At 40.6% G+C, this 23637-nt stretch overlaps 1 protein-coding gene across 7 annotated transcripts in view; it reads left to right on the plus strand.

Moving 5' to 3' along the window:
* TTC13 (tetratricopeptide repeat domain 13) overlaps positions 1–22991 on the plus strand; it is a 68607-nt gene extending 45616 nt beyond the window's left edge. The window contains exons 16-23 of one of the 7 annotated variants that reach the window (XR_012902779.1): positions 845–928; positions 4213–4297; positions 6808–6917; positions 9257–9392; positions 11524–11603; positions 11999–12187; positions 15902–15981; positions 22840–22991. Coding sequence is in view for 2 of the 7 variants with exons in the window: in XM_075924709.1 (XP_075780824.1) it covers positions 845–928; positions 4213–4297; positions 6808–6917; positions 9257–9392; positions 11524–11603; positions 11999–12077; positions 15902–15981; positions 22840–22963 (778 nt within the window). In the remaining 5 variants the exon portion in view is untranslated. Of the gene's footprint in view, positions 1–844; positions 929–4212; positions 4298–6807; positions 6918–9256; positions 9393–11523; positions 11604–11998; positions 12188–15901; positions 15982–22839 lie in introns of those variants that run through there. The other 6 variants (XR_012902778.1, XM_075924708.1, XM_075924709.1 and 3 more) reach the window with 6 other exon arrangements.
* Positions 22992–23637: the final 646 nt, after the last annotated feature.

A 23637-nucleotide genomic window follows, 5' to 3' on the forward strand; every position in this document is an offset into this window, starting at 1 on the left:
TTTTAAAATAAATCAGTTACAGTTAGTGTTATCAGTTCCTGCACTTATCTTCGCAAATAAACATACAAAGTTTTCTATCAGGGTAATTGGCTCTATACAAATATTTCCAAATCCAAATTGACAGTTGTGTTACTGTGGTTTTTTTTTTTTCAATTGTACATAAGAACACTGGTAGTAATGGGGGGAGAACCCATGCAAAGTAGCTTGTTGAAAACCACCAAACCAGTAAGACTTGAGTGTCTACAAGTCCCTTAGGGTATGTCTACACCGCATTACTCTTTCGAGAGAGGAATGCAAATTCAGACGAATGAAATTGCGAATGAAACGCGGATTTGAATTTCCCGCACTTCATTTGCATAATTGCATCTGGGCGCTATTATGAAAAAAGAAATGCTGTCTAGACGTGGTTATTTCAAAAGAAAACCTTTCTTTTGAATTAACCCTTAAACCTCATTTTTTAAGGAGTAAGGGTTATTTCAAAAGAAGGATTTTCTTTTGAAATAACCACGTCTAGACAGCATTTCTTTTTTCGAAATAGGGGATTTCGAAATACTGCCCGGACGCAATATTGCAAATGAAGCGCGGGAAATTCAAATCCACGCTTCATTTGCAATGTCATTGGTCTGCATTTGCATTCCTCTCTCGAAAGAGGAATGCACTGTAGACATATCCTTACTGTCTATCTTATGTATTCAGACAAACCTTTGATTAAGCTTCCATTACTATTTCAGACCCATTGTATAGAAATCACATATCATGCTTTTATGAACAACATATAAGCTGGTTTTAAAATGTCAAATAAAATAGTCCACTCTAAGCATTTTTATTTATCTTCTATCTACAGGGGACAAGTCATTAACATGAGATACCTGGAATATTTTGAAAAAATACTTCATTTTATTAAAGACAGGATCCTTGTTTATCATGGGTAATGGTTTATTTTAATTGTTCCTCACCCTACAATATCCATTTGAATGCATATTAATAGACCATTCCATAAAGTCTGGGGAAATATTTTCTTAGTTTCAGTACCAGCCATAACTATGCCCTCTTACACACTGGGAGAAGCCCACTAATTGCCATGTGAAAGAAAGGAGTCTTCTCTATTACATGTGATAAGAGTACCTGTATCCAAGCTTCTGACCTATGTCAGTCACAGGTGGACCTTAGCCCTGTCTTACAAGGGAAGGTGTGTTTTTGTTCAAAGTGATCCTGGAAAATATTGATTTATACCCCATATTACAGGAAATTAATTTTTCTGACCAATATTGTTGGTTAAGGTGTGCAGGGGGAAGTATCCACTGGTGTTTTATGACACAGAATATGTCATTGTTTCTGACTTTTCTCTCCAAGAGTGAAATCTCTTTCTTTAGGACAGGGATCTCAAAATTCATGGCCTGTAGGCCATTTATGGCCCTAGCAGTTTGACAATCCTGGTCCAGGAATTCCTGTGGCCCAAGATGTGTGTGTCCATACTTGTCTCCTAAGCCCCGCCCTTTCCCCCTCATTGAACCCTTCCCCCCAAATTCCCCCTCCTCCCGAGGGATACAGCCTTGGGAATTACCGGGGGGGCCTGGTGCGGGCAGCAGCAAGAGTTGGGCCCCATGCTCACTGCAGCAGCAGAAGCTGCAAGGAAGCAAAAGGGGTGCAATGTGGAGGGGAAAGGGCAGGAAGAGATGGGACTGGGGAATGGGAACTGACACACACTCCAGGCCACAGGGACTCCCGGGCTGGATTGTGAAACTGCTCAGGTCATAGATGACTCACGGCTGGGAGGGAGCATTAGAAGGGCTTTTCCTTCCTGATCCCTGGCTGTAGGGTTCCATAGCCATGCCACTTCCCTGAGCACTCCTCATCCCTGCTCCATTAATGCCAGTCCCTCTGCTGCCACGAGAGTGGAGCCCCATAGGCTGGTGGCATTGACCTCCCCAATCCTGTAAATTCCCTGATTCGGGACTGGTTAGATTCCAAGAATGCCAGACCAGGGATGTTTAGCTAATTATGTTGAAAATTTGAAAACTAATCAAAGATTTTCCAGAAGATTTCTGCTTCAGTCTCTCGAAGATAAGCAAACCTTAAGCAGATACAAATCATCTGAACACTTAGGAAGAAACCTAACTGTGAAAGGAGTTCAAGTTTGTGTTACCAAATCAAGAAATGTAGATAAAGTGCACTCTACCTTCCCTACACTGTGACAAAGAAATCTACTTGTGCTCTTAAAATTTTAGAGGAAAGCATGAAGTTGGAGATATTTTTAAACTTTGTTTTCAAATATTGGAATGATAAAAACCTTCATGAAATTCAGACGTGCCGGTATGTTAAATGCAAAGCTTCTAATGTTATGTAAATGATAAAATGCTCCACCCTGAAAATTTTTTTTAAATGAATGGTCTTGCAGCACCTTAGACACTAACAAAAATGTAGATAGTATCATGAGCTTTTGTGGGAACAACCCACTTCAGATGACTGAAGCCAAGCAATACAGATTTACAAATGAATAGCTGAAAAAGAGGGGTTGAGGAGGAAAAGAAAAGGGGGAAAATTATGTTCCACCATGGAATCTGATGACTTTGCTAACTAATGAGAAGCTATTAGTCAGAGCTGGCTAGCACTTCTTGTTTTTAAATAAGTTTTAAAAGAATGACTTGACATCCAGTCATTTCAAACTATCCTGTCTCCCTCGCCCCCATGAAAATATTGTGAGACTAGTGGAGCATATACCTGCAAGCAAGGCTTTATGCACTGCTGAAGATATTTCCAAGTTCCTTCAAAAGTTGGCTTCTTCTGAGCTCCCCAAAAGGGGCTCCTGTATCTCAGGCTGTCTCTAAATTACATCCCTCTTTTGACAGAGGGATGTAAATTAGGCACTTTGAAATTGCAAATGAAGCCAAGATTTGAATTTCCTGTGCTTCATTTGCATAATCACATAATTTTCAAAAGAGCGCCATTTCAAAAGTAGATGCGGTTCTTTTGAAAAAGGAAGCCTTTTTCGAAAGATCCTGTAAAACCCCCTTTTGGAAAGAACCACGTCTAGACCGCAGTTTTACTTTCGAAATGGCGCTTTTTCGAAAGAGCACCATTACCTGATTATGCAGATGAAGCATGGGAAATTCAAATCCTGGCTTCATTTGCGATTTCAAAGTGCCTAATTTACATCCCTCTGTCGAAAGAGAGAAGTTATCTAGACAGACTCTCATTCTAACTTCACAGATTGGATGTTGAGAGTACCTCGGATATTGTGTATGTTTGCCTATTATAATTGACTTGATTGTCTATGTAGATACAAGCATGTTTAGTCTGTGCAAGTTCATGAGGGAACCATCCGGTCCTTGCCACTGGGTGCAGCCTGCAAGTATATGACCCACATCTTCTAACTTGCACCAGTGGCAAAATTGGGAGTCCCAAAGGTCCTGCTTACAGTTATTAGTAGCACATCTAGTCACTCCGCATCAGAAGAAATTGAGCTTTGTTCAGAGCTGTGGAAGATCAAAACAGGGGCTGGACTATTGGATCTGGTATGAGATAGGAATTTGCTAAATTTTGAAGCTTGTTCATGACACTTAGTTAGGACACAACGTGGAGGTAGTTCTGTTCTTTTCTGCTTTGTATGTCCCAAATGTTTCCGATTAGGTGAAAGATCAGGCTTCAAAATAGAAGATTTGCTACCATATTATCTGGTTTCCTTTCTGGGAGTGATCTCTGTTTCAAGTTTGCCCTACCAAGCAAGCATTTTGGGGTGTCTGTGGGCTTTTGGGGATCCAGGTAAAAAGTTAATACTTTTGAATAAGGTTTTATCATTAGCCGCATATGTGTTTAATTTCCTACTGAGAATTTAGCATTACCTTGTAGCTTTGAAAATGTTCATTTGGGGGAAAGGGTAAAAAGGGATGTAGCCAAATTTGAGGGCCACTCTGAACTATTTACAGAAGATATGCAGTCTGAATGTCTAACCTGTGGTGAGTTCAGTCCTAGAAAATCATTAGGTAAAAATATTCCTCCTTGTATTGTATTCATTTCAGCCCCTGACCGAGTGGAGAGAGTGGAGGAATTTGCTAAAAGGAATGTAGTAGAATAGAATGCAGTAGTTAATTCCATTGACCATCAGAGATGATTTGCTGAATTAAAACTGGATGAATACTCTGAAAAATGCTAGATTTCCTTGATTCTTGTGTTTGTGTTAAAATAGTTGCCTTATTATTATTATTATTTTAGTGCTAATAATCCTAAAGGTCTGCTAGAAGTTAGAGAAGCACTGGAAAACGTTCACAAAGTAGAAGACCTTCTTCCCATAATGAAGGTAAATTTTGCAACAACTTTTAGCTGATGTGGGTAACAACTTAAAGGGGCAGTTGTAGGTCTAATTTAAAAATGGAGTAAGTACAGGTATATTCTAAAGGCTTAATGTACTAATAAAAATAACTACAAATCTGCTCAACTATGGCATGATCCTTCCCTTCGATGCATGTGTATGTGATTGTGCTTGAGCAATCTTAATTGCATAATTACTCCTTAATTGGTAAAAAGAAAATATGGCTGGTAAATGGAGTGGGGGGGGGGGGGGTGAAGGGAATTTAGTGCACTGGTTCTTTGAAACCAGTCTTACTAGAATGATGATTTTTATTTGGAACCTGATTGACTGGTTCAGCAAAGCTGTACAAAACATTTGACAAACCAAAGAGTTTATGGAATTGTAGTACAGGCAGTCCCCGGGTTACGTACAAGATAGGGACTGTAGGTTTGTTCTTAAGTTGAATTTGTATGTAAGTCGGAACTGGTACATATTGTAGGGGAAACTCTAGCCAAACATTTCTCCAGAGCTCAGTTTTATTCTCCCACACCTCACTTCCCTCAGTCATTTATTCTCAAGCTGAGGTGTCTGCTTAGAAAAGCCACTCTGTGTCTCCCTGGTCTGCTGGGGGGGAAGCAGCTAGTGCGGGGTTGCTTCACCCCGTTTGTAAGTAGGGATCCCATGTAAGTCGGATCCATGTAACCTGGGGACTGCCTGTATATGGCATATGGAACTTTTTTTTTTTTTTTAACAATTCTGGACCACTGATTTGAAATGTAGCCTAGAGCAGTAATTAGCGAAAGTGGTTACTTGTTAATGGCTGTTGGCCAATGTGGAATGAACTGGTGGCTTCTACTCAGATCTGGTGGGGAAAGCGCAAGATCACCATTGCCTCCTCCCCAGTGCGCAATTATCAGCACCTTTGTTGGTAGCCTCCATAAAAAGGCTTTGAATTATGTGGCATGGAAGCAGAGTTATCCTTTTGTCCCTAGTAACTGGTCCTTCTAGCTCAGGATTCAGTTCTAAGATTTTTTTCAAATAAACCAAATGTTCAATGAATCTTTGGGAATATGGCAGGAAGGGCTTGCCTTTGATGATTTAAAAAAAATAGACTATAAATAAAATATTTAGGCTTGAATAAAGCTTGGAAAGGAACATTCACACCAATCAGAGCTGAAAAATTCAAACTGATCAGGTATGGAGATTTTCATAGAAGCTCAAATATTGCTACCCACATATTTTCCAGGGTGCTCAGATAAGTGCCACAAATGTCACCTCCAAATTACTTTAACGCATGTGTTAGGGATTGTCTGAGGGTTAGGGCGGTTTAAGATCAATCCTTTACAGCCCTGTCAGCTCTGCAACCCAATGCTCACCTTTTTCGGAATGGATACCAGTAAAAACTAAACACGAGCCTGGAAAGGAAAAAGGGAAAGATATTTGATTGTCCTGTGCAATATGATATGATATAAGAAACCATAAATAAGGCCCTCTGAAGCAAAATGACTGCCACTTTTTCCAGAGGTGCTTGACAGGGGGAAATGCTATCAGCTGAATTTGAAAACACATATTAGGATAAAGAGAAGGCAAAAACATATAACTATTTTAAGATACTATGAATGATTTAGCAAGACAAAGATCTCTTCCTAAGAATTGGCAGCAAATGTTCATGGTATTGAAAAAATGTTCATCTGGTTTGGTTTATATGTATACTATTCTCAATAGTACATGTCACATTGGAATTCTATTCCTCATAAATGCTTATAATCTAAAAAAATGAAATCCTATTAGCCAGAGCATAATTTTATGGTTCATACCATTGTATTTTAAAATATATGGTTGCAAAAGCTTTTCACTTCGCAATGATGGTGGAGAAATTGTCTTTAATGCTGCATGGATAAATTGTGAGAACTGGTTAGTTTTAAAGAGGTCTGGTTGTTCAGTTAGGTGGGTAACTTTGACTAGAACTTGACTCTTTGAGTAAAGTTACTGTGGCTTATAATTGACACATTAGTTACAGTCTTTGGCTGAAATGTTAAATTTAAATTACTATTTTTTTTGGCTTTGCAGTAATTGAAAATTGTGTTTTCTGGTTTTCCTTCTGGTGAGGAGAGAAATATACAAAGGATGTTGAATGAAAATTGGTAGCAGTTAAAAATTGTGAGCTACATTCTGGAATGCAATTTGGAGTAATACATTTACTTACAAAATATAAACATAAAATATGGACCATACAACTCATATTACTGTTGTTTTTTGTTTTTGTTTTTGTTGTTTTTCTTTGTTTTTTTTTACATATGTCAAATGGTCGGTATCAAATTAGGGCTTGTGAAAAACATTTGTCTGTATAGTTCCAGCTTATAGTACAAGCCTTTTTAATTATTTTTATTTAGGGGACCATAGCTGCACTAGGTATCTCTTGTTAAAACTGTCCTCTAGAAATCCGTATTACAGAACAGTGTCTATAGAAAGTTTATCCTTCTATATTTATTCTAATAAGTTCCTTTTTTTTCTGAAAGCAGTTTAACAGTAAAACAAGAGATGGATTTACTGTAAATACAAAAGTCCCTAGCCTCAAAGATCAAGGGAAAGAATATGATGGATTCACAATTACAATAACAGGAGACAAGTACGTTTGATTTAAAATTCATATTTTTAATATTCTAATCTTTCAGGAAATGGCAATGAACATGTGTTGAAATATTATGAATTATCCATAGCAATTAATTTATTATTCTAATGGCATTTTGTACTTTTATGATTGGGCCCTTTCTATAGATGACTTAGTCTCACTGAGTCTGGAAGTGATTCTCAGGTGTGTAGCATCTGCGCCAACAGGGATACTATTACTCAACTCATACTATTGAATGCATATTGAAAAGTTTTATTCTCCATAATAGTAGTCAGAAAATTCTGAGCAGCAGAACTGTATGGCTGACAGCTTGGTAAGTTAAAGCAATCAACACTTATATAGAGTTAAAGGTTTCTTGCTCGGAGGACTTTTCACTCTGCTTCACAGACAATAAAAACCGATCTGAATGCTCTGAGTCAGAATGGGCTGGAATGGAAGCTATCATCACAATGGTCCCATTCTAGAAGTGGGAATGGACAGAATAGGGTATTAGACCGTCTCATATTAATAAGGTTATTGAAGGTTTTGTGGCGCTTCAGGCAATACCTTCCATGTACTCAAGTAATTCCTAGTTGGTAAATTGTAGCAAGGCATTTGGTCCATCACTGGTTGAGAGAGTAAATGCCCCCTTTGAGAGGCAAAAAGCTGGCATCCCTAAAGAGTGATTTTTTTTTTCTTTGTAAGCCCATGTTCAAAAGAACATGCTAATCTCATTACAACATTATGGAATTGATAATTTTCTTAGACATTCTTTCCATTCAGATTACTTAGACTCAAAATTCTGCACTATCATTTAAATTGTTCTACAATCTACTGCAGATACCTTTAATGCGAAGATAGACTTCTTTTTTTTAAATGAATCTCAGTGAATTTTTCTTTTAAATTTTAATCTCTAGACCTGCATATTTTTAATGGGATGATGCACAAGATACGCTCATTATACAGGAAGCTACCGCCATTTGCTGTGAATGCATTTGTGGCACCACCACAAATAGTGAAATATGCAAATACTGGGAGCTGCGGGGAGTTCTCTGTGCCTTGTGGGCTTCCCACACCATGACAAGAGACAGATACATTTTTTTGCATTAGGAAAATACGTGTGAAATTTGCATGTCTATGAAAATTAAAGTATAAGTGTAAGATTTTGGTAGGAATCTTACTAGTTTCATGTGCAAACAAAACCATACTATTTCGTAATAATTAGCACTAATTAGTAAACTATTCTATTTCTGGAGTTTCAAAGTTAACAAACATGCTGTGGATTCTAAACAAATAAAACTGACTGAAATAGAATGTGCTTTTAAATTTCTTGTTCTTGTATTGTGCAGATAAGATTTTTTTTTTTTCCCTTAGTGATGACCCTGAAAAGTTACAAAGACAGCCAATGTGGTAAAAATAGCAGGCCAAATGAGGTTCAGATTTAGGCATGGTAAAACAAACATTCTTGAAATGTAACATCCCATTGAAAGGCAAAAATATTGAGAGGAGAACAGTTCTATATCTGTGCGGCACCATATTGGCCAAGAGAAAAACCTCAAGAAGGAAGTGAGATCAGGGATAGGAAATGCATCTGTTGCATTTACTAAACTCAACAGCATATGAAAATCAAAAGATATGCAGCACCAAAACAAAATTAAGACTCTTCAGTTCAAATCTAATCTCAGTGCTAACATTCAGCCATGATAGCTGGAGATGTACTAAGTCTGAGTATTGGTTGGAAAGATTTAGTTCTCAAAAAGGAGACCTGAGAAATCATCAGCCAGTAGCTCCTTTCTACCAGAACCAGAAAGGAAGCACAGGACATGTTTTAGGCATGTACTGGTGGTGCCAGCGCACATAGACCCCCATGAAGCTATGAAGTGGAAGCCAATTGATATGAGGAGAAGAGGGCACCCCGGAGGAACCTTAAAAAGAGTCCTTATTAGGGAAGGAAAGTCTAGTCTATCTCAATACCACAGAGCAAATGGAAGGCGCAACAAATGACTGATTAATGAAAGAGATTCGTTTCCACCCTGTGTGCTAGTGTTGGCATGGGAAGGGTATACATGTAAAAATAAAACTTTAATGCTCTGTCTTTAAAAAGACACACTCCCAAACTCTGGACGACTTCCATCAAAATGTTAGCAATTATTTGCAGACAATATCTCCTACTCTGTCAGTAAGAATATTAAAATATATACTTATTCTGTTTCAACTTCAGTGCCTCTCATTTGAGTTGGGCAAATATGGGTGCTGTATGGGACAAAATTATAGGGGAGGGAGAGAATAGCCTGCATTTTTGCATCTCAAGTATTTGATTAGTTTCTTGAAATTTATTCACACTTTCTTTGTGTTAGAGTTGGGAACATATTATTTTCAGTGGAAACTCAGACAACAGAAGAAAGAACACAACTGTATCATGCAGAAATAGATGCACTATATAAGGACCTAACGGCCAAAGGAAAAGTACTAATTTTATCTGCAGAGCTTGGGGTAAAGTTTTTATTGAAACAATTCATTTGAAGTTGAAGCTAGCGCAAATTTTGTCCAAATGTAAGGTGCAAATTTTTAACAGTGAGATTAATTAACCATTGAGATACTTACCCTGGGTTGTGGTGGATTTTCCATTATTGGCAATTTAAAATCAAGATTGGATATTTCTTCTGAAAGATTCTCTGGCTCAAACGATGAGCAGTCCTGTGGCACCTTAGATAAATTACCTCTCATTTGTAGGACCTGTGTTAATCAAGCTAATTAAATCAGGGTAAATGTGGTTGAAACAGGATTTCATTAGGAAGTTCTGTGACCTGTATTGTGCAGGAAGTCAGACTGGATGATTACAAGGTCAGAAGAGACCACTATTATTTTTAACATCTCTACTCATTTTTTTATGTTTGTCAAAATACATTCTAGCTTATTGTGCATTGCTCTATTATTTAGATTTTTTTGTACAGTTCCTAAATAAGTAATAAAATTCTCCTTTTATTTAAATACTACAGTAAAACTCGGATGGTCCGGCATCTGATGGTCTGGCACTCTTGATGGTCCGGCACCATCAGGGACTCAGAAGTGCTCCGGGCAGCCGGACCATTGGAGTCGCTCTGCCCCCAGCTTCCCCAATTCAGGCACTGCTAAAACTGACCAGCGGCTGAATCGGGGAAGCCAGGGGCAGAGCAGCTGGAGTGCTGCCAGGTAGGTCCCATAGCGCTGCTCCTTGGGGCTGCGGGACCAACCCGGCAGCACTCCAGCTGTCCCCGATTCAGCTGCTGCTGAAACTGACCAGCGGCTGACTCCAGGAAGCCTGAGGCAGAACTGCTCTGCCCCGGCTTCCTGGAATCAGCCCCTGATCAGTTTCAGCAGCAGCTGACTTGGGTACACCTGGGACAGAGCAGCTGGGGCGCTGCCAGGTTGGTCTCTGCAGTGCCGAGGTGCGGCGCTGCGGGGACCAACCCAGCAGCTCCCCAGCTGCTCTGTCCCAGGCGTCCTGATTCAGCTGCTTTGAAACTGACCAGCGGCTGACTCCAGGAAGCCGGGGGCAGAGCAGCTCTGCCTCCGGCTTCCTGGAGTCAGCCGCTGATCAGTATCATCAGCGGCTGACTTGGGGACACCTGGGGCAGAGAAGCTGGGGTGCTGCCGGGTTGGTCCAGTAGCGCCGCTCCTCGGCGCTGTGGGACCAACCCGGCAGCCCCCCGGCTGCTCTGCCCCAGGCGTCCCCAAGAGCAGCTGGGATGCTGCTGGGTTGGTCTTGCCTCACCAAGGGTCGGCGCTACCAGACCAACCCGGCAGCACTCCAGCTGCTCTGCTGCAGGCGTCCCCGATTCAGCCGCTGCTGAAACTGACCAGCAGCGGCTGAATCAGGGACGGCTGGGGCACAGCCGGACTATCGGAAGGGGGGGCTATGAGGGGTCTGGGGTGGCATCCCCCACCCCAGACCCTTCATAGCCCCTCCTTCTGATAGTCCAGCATATTTGATAATCCGGCACCCTCTGGGTCCTAAAGGTGCCGGATTATCGGAAGTTTACTGTACTATTAAATGGAAGGTTTCCATTGTTGAAGGGCAGTCTACTAAATTACTCTGCTTTGCTGAGTAATAGTTTAATTCCAAACACACAGCATAAAATGTTCTATAATAAAAATGCAATTATTATCTGGGCATGCAACCACTGGGTATTAATATCATAATGAGCACTATTTAATACTGTTCATACATTGGTTCCTGACAGCCAGTTGTAAAATTAGAATTAACATAAATATAATTGTTTTTTCAGGTTGATTGTATTCTATCTGAGAAGCTGGCTATGTTTGAGATTCTGTGTTTTATATTTATCAGGATCTTTGACCCAGCATAATGGCTTAATTCTAGTTTATTTCTAATTGCTTAGCTTGACCTTTTTTGAGATACTTGATCTTCCAGTGTTCATAATAGGGATGGCTCAATTTTATTGAAACATAATATTTTTCTTAAACTCCCCCCAAAAAATCCTGCCCATCTTGCTGTTAAATATATTGCATCATTACTTAATGGAGGGTATTCTCAAGTGCACCAACATTTTTGTATGTTACTACATCTCATATCTGTACAGTAAAGTACTTTCAGCCCTTGCTTATATTTTTTTTTACCTAGGAGGCAGATGCTGTGTGCAATCTTATCCTGTCTTTAGTTTATTACTTCTATAATTTAATGCCCCTCTCAAGAGGATCCAGGTTAGTGACTTATCTCTCCATCTGCTATTCTATTTTAATGATTATGGTATTGTTTATCCGCTTAGTGTATTTGTTAATAAAGGGACTTGTGATAAATTGCATCAGCCATCAGGAAACGGAACTTTTATTTACCACTATGGTCTAAGAGATTGATTAATGTTAACAAATTAATCAGTTAATAACCAGTCCATCAATAATGCTATGGGACTACAAATCCCCAGTACTTGAATATCTGATTTAACTAAGGTGTCAGATGTTTCTCTTATCTTTAATAAAAAATACCTCGAAGCACTTTTTCAATTTTTAATTGAGGAAGAGGTTGAATTTTGTATTGTGTAAAATAATTCAAACTGAAAACATTCACTGAAAGAGACATGTTGCTCTTTATTTTTTAGTGTGATAGCTTATTCGGTGATCATGGGAGCACTGATGGCAAGTGGGAAAGAAGTAGCAGGAAAAATACCAAAAGGAAAGGCAAGTTCTACATAAAAATACGGTGGCTCAGCCTAGCTAACAGAAGTGATACTTCTAAGTATGGAGAAGCAGCAGAAGGAATAAGCAAGAACTGAGAGTGTGTGTATCAGGTGTTTGTCCACTCTTTACCATGGTGGCTTACAATTGTATAATGTTTTTTAGGATTCCTTATGTTTTTGTGGATTCTTGATGACAATTGAGAGACAGTTCATTTCAGTATCTATGGTTAACCCTGAGGCTGCAGCTGTTCCTGTCGATATGGAACTTCCCACAGCAAACTATGTCTTTGTAAGCTTGAGGCCAGATCATGGTTGTGAGCTACTATTTGTAATTGCCTTTGAAAAAGTCTCTGATGTTTCAGCTTGAGCAGAATGGAAATCATCTTTGTGGAGGGCAGTAGGCTCTTATGGGCACAGAATAGTAGTGTTTCCTCTTTGTTTTCATGTAAAGTTCAATGTGGTCACAATTTACAAAGTTCTAAATGGCCTGGAACATATTTACATGGAAAAGCATCTTGCCCTATCTTCTGCCAGAGGAATTTATTTCCCAAGGCTACCGTATTAAAGAGATTCAAGTGTATCTCTATGGGACTGCACTTAAGTGCACGTGCACCTCTTGAGGCTTTAATCGGAGTGCCTGAGACCTCAGTGTGGTACTCCATTACTGTAGAAGTTCAGAGTTACCAGCATTTCAAGAAAGGAGGTTGTTCATAATACTTGAAATATTTGTAACTCTGAACAAAGCATTATGATAGATTTTTCTTAAGTTTTTGCAACTGAACATTTACTTATACAGCTTTGAAACTTTACTATGCAGAAGAAAAATGCTGCTATTAACCATCTTAATTTAAATGAAACAAACACAGAAACAGTTTCTTTACCTTGTCAAATCTTTTTTAACTTTACCTTTTTTTTGCAGGCTGAACCTTTCTAGTCTGACACTCTCTGGTCTGGCAACATTCGTGTTCCTGCATTATTTTAATTAGCCAGATGTCCACTTATCGTGCATGTCGGCAAGTTTTCTGCAGTCCCATAAAATTTATTTACAGCAACCAGTCCTGGCTCTCAGCATTCTTTGCTTTTATTTAGCTCTAATTTATCCCTAAATGCCTTGAAAGAGCCATTAAGCAGTGGAAGTGTTGGTAATACTGCTAGATAATATCAAATTCTTTGGTTCAGCACCTGTCAGGAATTGAGGGTGCTGAACTAGAGAGGTTCAACCTGTAGTAGTTTACACTTAATACAATACTGTTCTGTAGTTGTTTGATGTGTTTGGTTTGGTGTGTTTCTGCTGCTGCCTGATAGTTGACTAAGCTCCAATGGGTTATAAAAGCATTGAAGAAAATTGTTACAGATGTAATCAATAAAAATTTTTGTCTTGCAATATACCAGAACTAAGGATGCAAAAATCCCATTAATCAGTTAACTGGTTAAATATTAGCTTAACCTAATGTTTAACTGGTAAATCATCTAAGTGGGAGCCTGGGTCAGGCTCCTGCTTCCAGCCTGGCAGGCTGCCGGCCCCCAGCCACATGGGGAAGCAGATACCCAGTTACCTATTCACATCCCTAACCTGAACTTCCTTAATCTGGGTCCCCCTTATCCAGGACCCATGGTTCAGATGCCAGTTAGGGGGAGAAGAAAGCAGTTCTGCATGCTGCCATTTCCTCTTCCCTCCCGCTCCCTGATGGGGAAACAGCAGCACAATGAAACCACACCCCTATCCGCCATCATTCCCCCTCTCTCCCAGATCCCATTCCAGCACCCTCCCGTCATCTGAAAAATTCCTTAATACAGCATACCCTGTTTCCCAGGGTTGCTGGGTTAAAGTGTACCTTTTACTGGTGGTGATATGTGAAAACAGCACAGAACCTAGCCTTTCTCTTCAGTATTGGACTTTAGAGGGCTGATTACAAGAAAAAATTGAATTCAATATTGAAATTTAAGACAATAAGCAGAAAACAAATAAGAACAACCATGCTGTCAGACCAGTCGTTCAGCTAGCCCAGTTGTCTTCTGATGGTGGCTAGTGCCAGATGTTTCAGAGGAAGAGAACAGAACAGGGCAATTTTGAGCAATCCATATTGCTTCATCCAGTCCCACTTTTGGTAGTTTGCAATGTAGGGATACCCAGAGCATGGGTTTGCATCTTTACCATCTTTGAATCTGCAATTATACTTGTAGCCTTCATAATGTGCCACAGCAATTAGTTCCACATTCTGATTTTTGCATTGTGTGAAGTACTTCTTTATGTTTTAAATCTACTACCTATTAATTTCACTGAGTGACCCTTAATTTTTGTGTTTTATGTGAAGAGGTGGTTAATAGTTTCTCTACACCATTTATGATTTTATGAACCTGTCATATCCCCTCTTAGTCATCTGTTTTCCAACCTGGAACGTCCCAGTCTTTTTACTCTCGCCTCATATGGAAGCTGTTTCATACCCCTTCTCTATACCTTTTCCAGTTGTAATATATCCTTTTTGAGATGGGTGACCAGAATTGCTTACATTATTCAATGTGTGGGTGTGCCATGGATTTATATATTAATGTTATGGTATTCTATGTTATCTATAATTTTCCTGATGGTTCAGAACATTAGCTTTTTTGATTTGGTGCCTCACATGGAGTAGAATTTTTTTTTTTTTTTTATTATCCACAGTGACTCCCAGATCTTTTTCTGGAGTGGTAACAGCTAACTTCGTCACCTCATCATTTTGTATTTATAGTTGAGATTATGTTTTCCAATGTGCATTTATTTACACTTATCAGTGCTAAACTTCATCTGCCATTTTGTTGCCCAGTCATCCTTCTTACTGGGTGACATGAGTCATTTTGTATTGTCTTCAGATTTTGTCACCTCGCAGTTCATCCCTCACCCCTTTTCAGATAATTTATGAATATTCTGAAAGGTACAGGTCCCAGTACAGATTCTTGGGAGACATTGCCATTAACTTGTCTCCAATATGAAAAAAATGACCATTTATTCCTACCCTTTTGTTTCCTATTGTTTAACACATTATTTATCCCTGAGAGGAACTTCCCTCTTATCCTGTGTCTGCTTAGTTTGCTAAAAAGTCTTTGGTGAGGGACCTAGTCAAAAGCTTTCTGAAAGTCCATGCACACTGGATCACTCTTGTACACATGCTTGATATCCTCAAAGAATGCTAGTAGAACCTCAGTGCCATTTCTGTTCACTTTTGAAAGCGAATTGCCCTTTTGAACCTTCCATGGCCTGCAGCAAGTCTTTCAGTGGAGGACCAATTACTAACTTGTTCTCTCCAGCAGTCCCCCAGAGCTTGAGTTTGGTAAGCTTCAAAGCAGTGTGTCAGATGTATTTTTCTAACAGTAATAAAAGCTGTGTTGTTTGTCCCTGTACCAACTGGAAAATAAAACTGGAATTTGTGATATCCAGTGAAAGTCCATATGGCTCCCTGGAAGTGGCAACATGTCCCTGCTGCTTCTGGGAGGACGAGCAGCCTCAGGATCTCTGTGAGTTGCCCCAGCCCAACCCCAAGCACTCTTTCCACTACTCCCATTGTTCAGGAACCACAGCCAATGGGAGCTGCGGGAGCAGCAACTGTAGATGGAGGCAGTGTTCAGAATCACTTAGTTGTTTGAGTTGTGAGATTCCACTGCAAAAGAATGAGAACACTGGTGACAATCCAGGTACATTCGCTAATTCCACAGGTTTAGTTTTTCTTAATAGATTAGGAAAGTCATTGGGCATTCTCATGAACGTGCTAACAATACATTTGCATTTTTCAAAATGCTGTATATTCTTAGTCCTTTGTAATTGTTTGTTGATGATATGTTTTGTTTCAGTTGGTTGATTTTGAAGCCATGACAGCACCTGGTTCTGAGGCCTTTAGCAAAATAGCCAGAAGCTGGATGAATCTCCAAAGGTAAATGTTTTGTCAAAGAAGAAAAAAATTGAAACTATTTTGAGCAGATGTAAACAAAATGGCTACGTCTAGACTGGCATTATTTTCCGGAAATGCTTTTAACGGAAAAGTTTTCAGTTAAAAGCATTTTCGGAACAGAGTGTCTAGTTTGGCACAGAGGCTTTTCCGCAAAAGCACTTTTTGCAGAAAAGCGTCTGTGACAATCTATATGTGCTTTTCCGCAAAAAAGCCCCGATCGGCATTTTCGCAATCGGGGCTTTTTTGCGGAAAACAAACCTGAGCTGTCTACACTGGCCCTTTTGCGCATAAGGACTTTTGCCCGAATGGGAGCAACATAGTATTTCCGCAAGAACACTGACAATCTTACATGAGATCGTCAGTGCTTTTGTGGAAATTCAAGCGGCCAGTGTAGACAGCTGGCAAGTTTTTCCGGAAAAGCGGCTGATTTTCCGGAAAAACTGGCCAGTCTAGACACAGCCACCATGTATATGTATGCAAAACAAATATGATCTGTGATAGTCTGTAGTAAAGCATAAATGTTAAGATCATGCATCCTGTGAGCCAGTTTACTGAATTACAGCCTGTCATCATAAAATTCACTGTAGTGCAGAGGACATGCATATGATTATATGTAACAAAGAAAATCTACTTAATGACTATGCTAAAGGTTAATGTGGTACATAAGGCCTTGACAGAGTCAATTCAGTCTGTGTTAAATTGTTTAACCTGTAACAAAATGTAGAAGTTTTGTTTTTGTTTTTGTTTTAATTGCCAGTGGCTACATATCCTACATAGCATTTGTGCATAGTAAGATAAGTGACTTTCAAAGAGGGCCTGCCCAGCAATCTAGGAGCAGTATAAAGTGTTGAAGCATACAGATGATAATTTGGGTTTGGTAGCACTAGGGGAAAAGTGAGTCACTACTGATCCATCCTACTTTGGCTAATTCACATGGTGTTGGAAAGATCTACATCTAACTCACTTATTGGAGGTTCTCAACAATACCAAGTCTCCAACGGCATTTATGGTGGAGAAATTAAAAGGAGCTAAAAATGTGTGTGTTTTTAGTGTAGAATGGAAATCTACTATTTAAAAACCACCCTATATTATCTAACTTTTAAAGATCAGATTTTTTTTTTTTATAGGCTGAAAAAAATCCTTTAGCTGAAAGTTCCTGTATAAAACTTAGGTGCCAATACATAACCTGGAGCAAATTGTTGAGTTGATATTTACGAATAGGCAATTACAAGTGAAAATAGGCATTTATTGTTGTCCTAACATTGTAAGTTATCTGTGTTCATATATCTGTTACTCTAGAAAGATTCTCTGACATTTAGTCCCTTTACTCAAGTGGTAAAACTTTAAGGAACATTTTTTTTTTTTTTTAAATCTGAGCAACTGAGGTTAAAATGTGAAAACAAAACACAATGCTAACCAATTCTTTTTTCAGTTTTCTTTTGGCACTGTTACCTAAGTTAAAACTTTCCATGGATTTCTCAAATGAAGACAAATGGTTCTCTTAATTTGTAAACCAAATGCCATTATAGTTATTTAGAAGCTTCCAAACAGGATTACATTTCTTAATTTTATGAGTCCCTTTATTTGATATTTGAAACATATATTTTAGTGTGGCTCCAGACATATTTACAATGGAGTAAAACAGGTGCTCATATCACAAAAATGCCACAAACTTGGCACTAATTTTTCCTTTGTGGTCATTCTCCATATAAAAGCAACATTTGAATGGCCTGGAAGTTGAAATAAATTCCTAAACGTTTCTAAAGGTGGTCCATTTAGGCCAAGATTAAGGCACTGTATGGGGTAGTTTAAGGAAACTCTGCACTGCTGCTCTGTGTTGTACTATTTCTGTTGATAGTTTACCTTGTTTATATCTTGTCAGTCTGTTAACTTTCCCTGGAATTATTTCAATGAAGGAAAGCATAAACATTCAGGCACGTTAATTTGAATATAAAACTGATTGCACTTTCTCAACAAATTTACTTGTGAGGCAAACAAATTCAGTTTTCTTATAAAGGAAAGGAATACAGTAAGTAAGTACGCTGGTGCAACTTTGAAGCAGACCATATGTTTCTTCATTGAGTGGTATCCCTGTGGGTGCTCCACTCAGGTCTTGGTGCATCCTCGCACCCCTGATTGGAGATTTTTGGTGAGCAGTGCCCCTCGCGCTGTGCCTGTGCACCCAGCATCGCGCACCCCTGCCATTTGTCGAGTGTGCGTGTGGCATGAGCCCTGTCAGTTCCATTTCTACTGCCCTCAGCTGAAGACGGAGTCAGATCGGTGCTCTTCTTGACAGGAAAAACAAAAATTACTATAGTTAGTTTAGAATTTTCCTCATAGTTGAGTCAGTTAACGACAGTTTTCAACATTTGCTTAAAAAAAAAAAAAGACACAGAGAAGCACCGCGGTGGTGGCTTTTTTCTTCAACATGCTGGGCTCTCCTGGCTTTAAAAAATGTGACTCGTGTCGAGACTCAATGCCTATTTCTGATGGCCATGCCTCCTGCATTAAATGCCTGGGAGAGACTCATGCAGTACATAAGTGCCCGCACTGTCAGAACGTGACAGCCAGAGCTAGAAAAGACTGCGAAATGTGGCTGAAAAACCTCCTCTGGGAGAAGTCCCCACAACCACTATTGAACAAACCTGAGGAGACATGGGGACAGCAGAAGCCTGTTGACAGGGCGGCTTCACCACCCCGCAAAGGCTCACAAGCTTCGCGGGCTTCCCCAACACGCTCATTACCAGCACTGCCTAGAGCCTCTCCTTCCCCAGTGCTGTCAGTCTATGGTACCGTGGAGAAACGCAAGTCTGCACCAGCCAGGAGAGCTGAGTCAGAACCCAAGCACGCCACACTGGTCAGTGTTGCTGAGGCTGCGGCACCTACAAAGCCGCATATGCCACTAGCTCCCACATGCACCGCCACGGTGTCTGAACAGACTGGTCAGACCGAACTCGACCACGCTCCAGCACCACTGCATAAGAAAGCGCTGTGCAAGACATGGTACTTACAAAAATTTCCTCAGCTAGGTACACAGCTCAGACCAAAAGCTTGCTCACCGCGCTCCTCAATGGTGTCTCATACCCAGGGGCACACTCATATGCCAGAAAGGTCTCCTCACTCTCTTATGCTTCTCTCACCAAGAACTGACTATGGCAGCAGACATAGCAGCAGATTTTCTTCATGCCATTCATTTCCCTTGGGATCAATGGCTTCCTGGCATTCATATCGGGATCATTCCCTACAACAACATCCCCTATGGCCCAACCAGCCATGGATAAATCCTCCACAGCAGTTCCATCCACATTGGCCCTCCCGGGAACCATGGCAAGGGTACCAGCCACGTTCCTCCCATGCTTACCACTCGAGATACAGTTCCTACATTACAACAGTACACATCTATGCGCTCCCCGACCATATCCGTGCATTCCTCACCATCTCACCCGCCCTCAGTAATAACACAAGCGGGCTTCACTGATAATGATAACTTACCTCATTCAGACTCAGAGAGTTCCTTACACAACCCCAGATCCACTAGACCAGATGAGGCAGTTTTCCAGATATCGCCCTCTCCACCGGAAGACAATCTAAAACAATTTCAGGAATTATTTAAGTGGGTAGCTCAATCACAGGACTTTACACTCCAAGAGGTACAAGACAAACAATACAAATTACCGATAATACTACAACCCATGGCATCCTCACAGATAGCTCTACCCATCAACGAAGCTATCCTGGAGCCATCAGATTTGCTGTGGCGAACTCCAGCCTCTATGTCCACCCCCACCAGTCCCCTACAAACCACAGCGCGGATAGAAAATACTTTGTCCCTGTCAAAGATATGGACTTCCTCGTTGTACATCCCCTGCTGACCTCACTGGTCATAGACTTGGTTAATCACAAGGCTAAGAACCCACAATTTAAATCTACACCCCACGACAAAGAGCATAAGTGGTCGATCAACTTTGGCCGTAAGGTATACTCTTCTGCCACCCTCCAATTCAGGATATCGAATTATACAGCCCTCCTGGCTAACTATGATCATGCCAACTATGCTTAACTACAGGACCTACTGCAGGATCTTCCTGATGTTGAGACTGCACCTCCAGTCCATTAAGGAGGGTTTATCAATAGCAAAAAAAGCCCACCAGGCTGCAATGGATATCGCTGACATGATGCCTAGGGCCACAGCAATTGTAATGCATAGGGCCTCATGGCTGCAGTCATCAGGGGTCCAAAAGAATTGCAATCGAAAGTGGAGGACCCTCCTCTTTGATAGAAAACAGCTATTTGCCACTTAGACAGATGAAGTCCTACAATGAAAGACTCTCGTACCACACTCCAGCGATATAAACCCCACCTAATAAGAAACACAAGTATACTCCTTACTAAAGGCCAAGGGACTATAATTATAGCGATTATAGATAATAGCAGAGGTCTTATGACAACAGGCCCAAGCAACGCCCTAGCAGGAGGAGGATGCAGCAAAACCAGTCATCCACCACTCAATCGACTTCACACAAACAATAAATTTGAAGTCTTGGTTGGGGGTCTGAGTGACCACCCCACAGATCCAGTGCATTCCAATGCCATCTTTCATCGCCACTGAGACCCTTCTACCAACAGTGGGCCCAAATCACCACAGACAAATGGGTCCTGGAAATTATCAAATCGGGTTACACAATTCCCTTCACATCCATGCCAGCTACCCAACCCCCTACCCTGTCCCTCTTCAGGGACCCATCTCATGAGCCCCTATTACAAACAGAGATGCAAAAGTTACTCACCCTAGAAGCAATAGAACCTGTTCCCACAGAATATCGAGGAAGAGGGTTCTACTCCAACTATTTCCTATCAGTCAGAAAACAGGGGGCTGAAGACCAATCTTGGATCTCAGGAAATTCAGCATGTTCATCCTCAACACAAAATTCAAGATGGTGACCCTGGCAACTATCATACCCGCACTGGACAAAGGGGACTGGTTCTTAGCCCCTGACCTTCAAGACACACATTTTCATGTAACCATCTACCCAGCCCACAGGAGATTTTTCAGATTCATCATAGGTCATTACTAGTACAGGGTCCTCCCCTTTGGCCTTTATGGCCCCTCGAGTGTTCTCGAAGACACTAGGGGTATGTCTACACTACCACCCTAGTTCGAACTAGGGTGGTTAATGTAGGCAACTGAAGTTGCAAATGAAGCCCGGGATTTAAATATCCCGGGCTTCATTTGCATCTTGCCGGGTGCCGCCATTTTTAAAGCCCCGGTAGTTCGGACTCCGTGCCCGCGGCTACACGTGGCACAGAGTAGGTAGTTCGGATTAGGCTCTCTAATCCGAACTACCGTTACTCCTCATGGAACGAGGTGTACCGGTAGTTCGGATTAGAGAGCCACTAGCCACTACATCACAGTACCTGTCCATGAAGGATAAAGGATACCAAGGATAAAGTTATACTCAGGCCTCACCCGAAGTTCCTCCCGAAGGTCATATCCAACTTCCACTTAAATTTACTTACCTACTTACTTTCCTAAACCTCATACCTTCTCCAAGGAGGCCATCTTGCACACGTTAGATGCAAGACGAGTGATTGCGTTCTATCTGGATAGAACTAGGGGAACCAGAAAATCAGACTTTGTAGCGTGGTCTGGGCCACATTCAAGAACAGCAGTCTTGGCACAGGGTGTATCCAAATGGCTTGCCAACTGCATACATACAGCTTATGAACTTTGTGGCAAGCAGCCACCACAGATTATCAGGGCTCGCTCCACGTGTGCAATGGCCACAACGGCCTTCCTAAATAACATACCATTGGTGGACATTTGTAGAGCAGCCATGTGGTCCTCCCATCACACTTTCGCACAACATTGCGCCCTACAGAAATGGCCAATACCCTCCACATCTCTGGTAGATGCAGTCCCTCCTTCCTCTACATAAATGACTCCAATGCCCACTACCATCTGATGGGTACTGCTACTGAGTCACCTGAGTGGAGCACCCACAGGGACATCAGTTGATGAAGAAGTAGTAGTTACTCACCCGGCACAGTAACGATGGTTCTTTGAGATGTATGTCCCTGTGGCTGCTCCACCACCTCCTTCCTTCCCCTTCCCTCCCCTCCCCCCATCTTCCCCTCTGCTTGGAGTCTTTAGGGGACTTCAGGTAGAAAAGGAATGGATGGGGCGCAAGATGCTGGGTGCGCAAGCATGGCTTGAAGGGCACTGCTCACCAAAAATCTCCAATCAGCGGTGCGAAGATGCACTGAGACCTGAGTGGAGCATCCACAGGGACACATCTCAAAGAACCATTGTTGCTGCACCGGGTGAGTGACGACTTCTTCTTTTTAATTGAGTCCACACAAACTTTGACTGTTATCTTGTACAGATATTATGGTATTAAAATTAATATTCATGGTGTGCAAACTATAAATATTCATTTTCAATTTTTAATCTCACACTTAATTTATGTATTATTTAAAGTATTAAAAGAAGTGTTGATATCACCTTCACTATGAAGAGAAATTCAATGATATGAAAGCAACCTCTCCCAATTTGTGGTTAGCAATTTGGAGTGGTTATTTTACAAAATGAATAATGGTTGTTAGAGGAATAAAATCATAGTTCATCCTAATGATTGCCACCCCAGAAAGTTCCTTTATACAGGTGATTGCCTCATTCTTCATTCTGAGACTACTTTCTGAGCTGAGAGTCATGGTGAAGAAAAGGTTTGGGCAACAAACTCATGACCAAAATTGGGCCGTAAATCTGCACAAACTGAAACTTTGTCCTTGAAGTAAATTTTTAAACTTTGTTACAGTTTGCTAATTTTGTTCTCTTTGCAGTATTTCTCCTGCTTACAAGAGTCTCCCATCAGTATCAGAGACGTTTCCAACATTAAGAACAATGATTGAGGTGCTAAATGCAGATTCTTCTCGTTGTCTTAAAAAAACTCTAGTTGCTGTTTAATTTATACAAATAAAGAGCCAAAACCTCTTGTTTTGTAAATTATTTTTGAAAAGGAAAAATTATGAAGACACTGGTCTTAAATTATTTTGATACAATTTTTGATAAATGTAATACTTGAACTATTTTATTTACTTTACGGGCTCTCAACAAGTGGGAAAATCTTTGATTGAAAATATACAATGACTGTGAAGGATGGGGGCATATGGCAGCTTCATTTGTTTTAATGCATAATTTAATGCCACTGCTTTCCTAAGTGCAAATTTATTTCAGTGACCAAATCTAAGGCAATATGATATAATTGAATGGTAACTATTTTGAACCTGCTGCCGATATGGATTTTGTTCTTAAAAAATGTTTTTCTTAATGCACTTTGAAAATCCCATATCTTCTCTGTCTTTCAGTCCTACATTTTCAGGTTCTTCAAAACAAAACATTTTACTATGAAGAATAGTTTCAAATGCCTGTTTGATGAATAATGTCAGGAACACTTGTAAAGAAATTGATGTCAGGAAAACAAACTTTGGAAATAAAAGTAAACAAATAATGTGCTTAAAATGAGCTTTTTCTGGTGAGCAAGTGACAGACTTGTACTAAGGGGTGGTGTTGCCTCCAAGTGAGTCTAGCATTCTGTTGTTGGGTTTCTTGATCGGAAGGACACTAATAGTCTGTGAGTG

This window comes from Pelodiscus sinensis, chromosome 3 (assembly GCF_049634645.1).
Source record: "Pelodiscus sinensis isolate JC-2024 chromosome 3, ASM4963464v1, whole genome shotgun sequence".
Lineage (NCBI taxonomy): Eukaryota > Metazoa > Chordata > Testudines > Trionychidae > Pelodiscus > Pelodiscus sinensis.